Source organism: Rutilus rutilus, assembly GCF_951802725.1.
Source record: "Rutilus rutilus genome assembly, chromosome: 18".
Classification (NCBI taxonomy): Eukaryota; Metazoa; Chordata; class Actinopteri; order Cypriniformes; family Leuciscidae; genus Rutilus; species Rutilus rutilus.
The window spans coordinates 6,988,414-6,993,015 of NC_140231.1; the positions used below are offsets into that span (position 1 = coordinate 6,988,414).

General features: G+C 38.1%; 1 protein-coding gene across 1 annotated transcript; it reads left to right on the top strand.

Annotated features, from left to right (window-relative positions):
• The first annotated feature begins 1,682 nt into the window (after positions 1 to 1,682).
• Positions 1,683 to 4,105, top strand: LOC311276562 (putative G-protein coupled receptor 34). The gene is made up of 3 exons (XM_084386264.1): positions 1,683 to 1,731; positions 1,864 to 3,056; positions 3,458 to 4,105. Exon 2 carries the CDS (start codon positions 1,933 to 1,935, stop codon positions 2,914 to 2,916), a length of 984 nt encoding a protein of 327 aa, XP_084242390.1. The 5' UTR covers positions 1,683 to 1,731; positions 1,864 to 1,932; the 3' UTR covers positions 2,917 to 3,056; positions 3,458 to 4,105.
• Positions 4,106 to 4,602: the final 497 nt, after the last annotated feature.

A 4,602-nucleotide genomic window follows, 5' to 3' on the forward strand; every position in this document is an offset into this window, starting at 1 on the left:
TATTTTTTTTTTTGGTGTGTTTTGTAATACTTTAGGATAGTTCACACTGAGGGCATAAATCAAGCCAAAGAGGAGAGTAACAACTGTGGCAAAGGTCTTGCACATTATCCGGCCCAATCTGCTCTTATAGTACTACAGAGAGGCACCTTATATTTGGGTTTGTGTGCATAGTGGCAACATCATCTTCAACGAGTTAAGATCCTCATCTTCTCCCCTTGTGAATGTCTTCTGGCTCTGTGTCGCAGTAGAATTTTGTTTATTTTTTTATTTGTTTTAAATTACGTTAGACCACAGAGAGTTCCTAAATATGTGCTCAGGTAACTTCGCATGAAGAGTAAAGGATGTCATGTTTTTAAGCTTATTCAAATTCAGCAATAGAACTAAAACTGATAAACGGAAACCATTTCCCAAGCCCAAACAATGCCATATCAGCATTGGTGCGATTGCCTGTGGCACTCGTCCACGGCAGAATCCATATCATTTAATGCTTTTTATTTTAGGTCACCCAAAATCGTACATGTACAGTATTAAGGCTCACGTTCTGTTCATCACCCAAACTGATCGTATTACATCAGTGAGGATTGGTTTAAATCACTAGAGTCATATGGATTACTTTCATGCTGCCTTCATGTCCATTATGGAGTTTAAAAGTATTGGACAAATATTTTGTAGACAAAAAAATACCTTCAATCCTTCAAAATATTTTTGTGTTCACCAGAAGAAAGTCAATTATTATTTTGAGACAAAATAAGGGGTGAGTAAATAATTTATTTTCTTCTTGTATATATCTTCTATATTCATATTATACAAATTGTATTTACTCTGCAATTGCTACATTACTGTTTAACCTTATGATTGTGCACTGTACTGTTTTCACAGGTTAGAATGTCTCCCGACAGTGTTGTGAAGCAGTCATTTTCCATTGTCTTTGCTTTGGTAAAATAACTACTTGTTGAATTTGTGCTATCAGATGAAGTCAAACTGATCACTGAGAAAGTTTCCACTACGGTTATTCAATAAAGTAATTTTTACCATGACTTTGTCTGTTGATGATAAGTTTTGTATATCACACAAAACCTATGGGGAGATGAGTGAAGTCTTGCTTTTGCACTTGTCCCACAAGCAGTGCTTGTTTCACCTCAAATGCTTTTGTCTGGGAAAAAATGTCACAAATTAGTTTTTCCCTTGTCTTGGAGCTGCAAGTTGAGGCCGTTCAACATTTCTGTCACATCTGTTAAAAGGCGAGGTCCCATTTCCATTCTGTGTCGATCAGTTCTGGGACAGTTTTGCCCATTGTCAGAAGAAAGGCGTTGGGGGTTGAAAGTTTAATATTATTAAATCTACTAAACTTTTATGATGAAGTGTTTTTGTTAAGGTTATTGTAAGGTTGTTACAAGCCAAAGAACTCTAAAGTGTATATTCCTCAACTGTGCACAATGTTGGGGTAAAACAAGGCAATGGTCACCAATTCTCATTTGAGGCAACCAGACATTTCCTGTGCTCTGAGAGAGAGGATGTGAGATTTGGTTTTCTATAAACAAGTTTTGTTGAGCACTGTGACATATCTGTGAAATGCACAGTGAAATGCTTCTGCTGTGGTTAACAGCAGCATCAACCACAGTTACCAGGTCTGACGTCACATACGGGCAGAGTCTCCTGCATAGGTGCAGAAGTTTCTGAACAGACATACACTTAGTCACTTGATCAGGCACAAGCAAACCATTCACACAGGTAAGAGTGCTATTCTTTTCTTGGAATATTAGCATTTGTCCAATAGCAATTCAACAAGTTGTAGGAAAGATCAAGTAAGAACCTGTCAAAATGCAGACCATTCTTTGACCTTTTCCCCTTTTGCTTCATTAGGATCTCTGAGTGTCAAAATTTTTGAGGAGCAGTGGTCAGCAAGTGTACACCAATTTTTTGGCTGTCACAATGCTGCAGGAAGGCAATTTAACCTTGAACGAATCTTGCAAGATTCATGATGGCAAACTTTCATCCTTCGTGCCCATTGGCTACATTGTCATCTGTTGCATCGGTCTGCTCTGCAACACCATCACCCTTTACATATTTTTCCTTCGGAGGCATACAGACTCTTCCATGGCCGTATACATGCGGCACCTCGCCCTGGCAGACAGTCTGCTGGTCCTGTGTTTGCCCCTGCGGGTTTACTACCACAACAAAGTAGGTCCCTTCTACTTGTGCAAGGTGGTGGGGATCTTCTTCTACATCAACATGTATTCTAGCATCCTGTTCCTCAGCCTCATCAGTCTGGATCGCTACTTGAAAATCATTAAGCCCGTTTGGGTGTTCAGCATCCAAAAGACCAAGTGGAGCCACATGGCAAGCTACATCATCTGGGCTGTCCTCATTTCAGGAACGATCCCCTTTTTGACAAGCAACAGTCAGAAACATCCGTGCAACAAAGTTTGCTTCCACTTCCACAGCAAGGGGACTGTCGGTGGGACCATTAACCTGACAATAGTGGTATTCTTCCTTGTTTTTAATGTGGCCTTTCTTAGTTTTTATGTGAAGATAACTAATAAACTCAGGACTATGTCCATGGGTAACGGTGACTCTAAGGCACAGAGTCGTAAAAAGAGGGTCATCATGAAGACTTTCTTGGTACCGGCCATTTTTACTTTGTGTTTCTTACCTTACCATGCAATACGAATCCCATACGTTCTGGCTCAGCTGAACGTGATCAGGGATCTTCCTAGCCAACAATTGTTGCACATCTTAAATGAGAGTACCTTGCTACTGTCCACTCTAAATAGCTGCCTAGACCCAATTATCTATTACTTCTTAAACAGTGCGTACAGGAAAACCATACTCTGTGCCATTCAGGGCAAGTTTAAAAATATGTATGCTTTAAACAGAAGGAGAATCAGCATAAACCGCTCGCTTACTGAAATTTAGCCTTAGTCAAGTCAAGTCACCTTCATTTATATAGCGCTTTTAACAATATGAATTGTTTCAAAGCAGCTTTACAGTGATAACAGGAAATTACAGTAACATAGATTGTTTTGGCTTTACAGCAGCTCTAGGATAAAGTTAATGTCCACTAGTGTAAAGTTAGTTTTGATTGATTGATTCACTTCTATTGCGGAGATCATTAGTTATTAACTTAGGGGCCGCTAACACAACATTGTTCTAACAGAAAACCCTCAACGTGCTCCGGCTGCCCATCCGCACAAAACAGTGCCTGGTGGCTCGAGAATGCACTCCCGGAAATAGGTTCCAAGGTGCAAACGATTATCAGTTTTCTCTGCGCAAACCTCTCATCCTTAATGGATGAGTTTTCCATTTGTGACTACATGAAACAAATTTAGTAGATTCAACAATCTAAGATATTTAGTTTTAAATTATGTACACTATTGATTTGGGCACACATGACTGAATTTGTTTCATATGATCTAAAAAAAAATGCAGGAAGTTATAAAAAAATAAAAATAATTAGGTGTGTTTAAATCTCTGACTGGTAGTGTAAGTGTGTTTAAAAATTGATTGTGTTTCTGTAAATACTGAATATGTAGCTGAGCATTGTTCTCAAATGGGTTCGCTTTGATTCAGATTGTGTGGTGGTCCCAAAAACAATAACAAAATGGTCTATCTAAAATTAAGAATGGATATATGTATGAAACTGCACAGGCCCAACAACATGTACAGTTATTTACATGATATAGGCTAAATAGGAAAATGAGAGTTTGATTTCTAAATGTGTTATTTCAATGCTTTTATGGTTTCTGCATCCACAAATTAAAAACAAATTGTGGTTGACACAAAACCTCATAATTTATCCTCATCGTAAGTGAACCTAGTGGGTAATTTTTTGTTCATTTATCATATTTTTGGGTATGTCACAGAACATGTCAGTGTTGGCATCTGTATTATTTGACTAGCTTCTACCAAGTAACATATTAATCTAACGCTTTTTAGATGCACATCTAAGCTGTTGACTTCAACAACAAAATATGGGGGAAGCATTACCAATCAATTGAGAACCACTGTGCTTGAGTACTCTGACTGTTTATTTGTGGATAGACTTTTTACATTTCCTTTATTAATGTATTTTACTGAGAGCATGACCATTATTTATGCAAGTACGAAAAAAAATTACCTTTGTAAATGCTGTGGTTTTCCCTTGTGAAAAAGATCTTATGTGGTTGACATGTTTACTGTTGTGTTATGAGTCAACCATGTGCAGAGCCGCCTTAACCTAATGTTAGGCCCCGAGGCTGAGAGGTTTTGTAAACCCCCCATCCCCTCGATTTATAGAGTCTCATTTAAAAAAAAGTGTAATATCTAGGTAATCTACATCACAAAATGCATTAGTTTCTTTCGAGACCTACAACAGTGAGTTTTCCCTCTTTGAGCCGAAAACACCATAATATTGTTATTAACATATCACTGAGCCCACTTAAAGGTACAATATGCAAGAATTTTGCATTAAAATATCCCATAATCAAAAGGCAAGTGTTATATATTTTGTTAAGTTGATTACGTACAATATCCCAAAGGTTTCCAACTATTTTTAAATTGTGAGAAAATTGCGATTTTAACCAAGGAAACGGGGCGTTAGAGCAGGGGGGAGCTGGGAGTCGC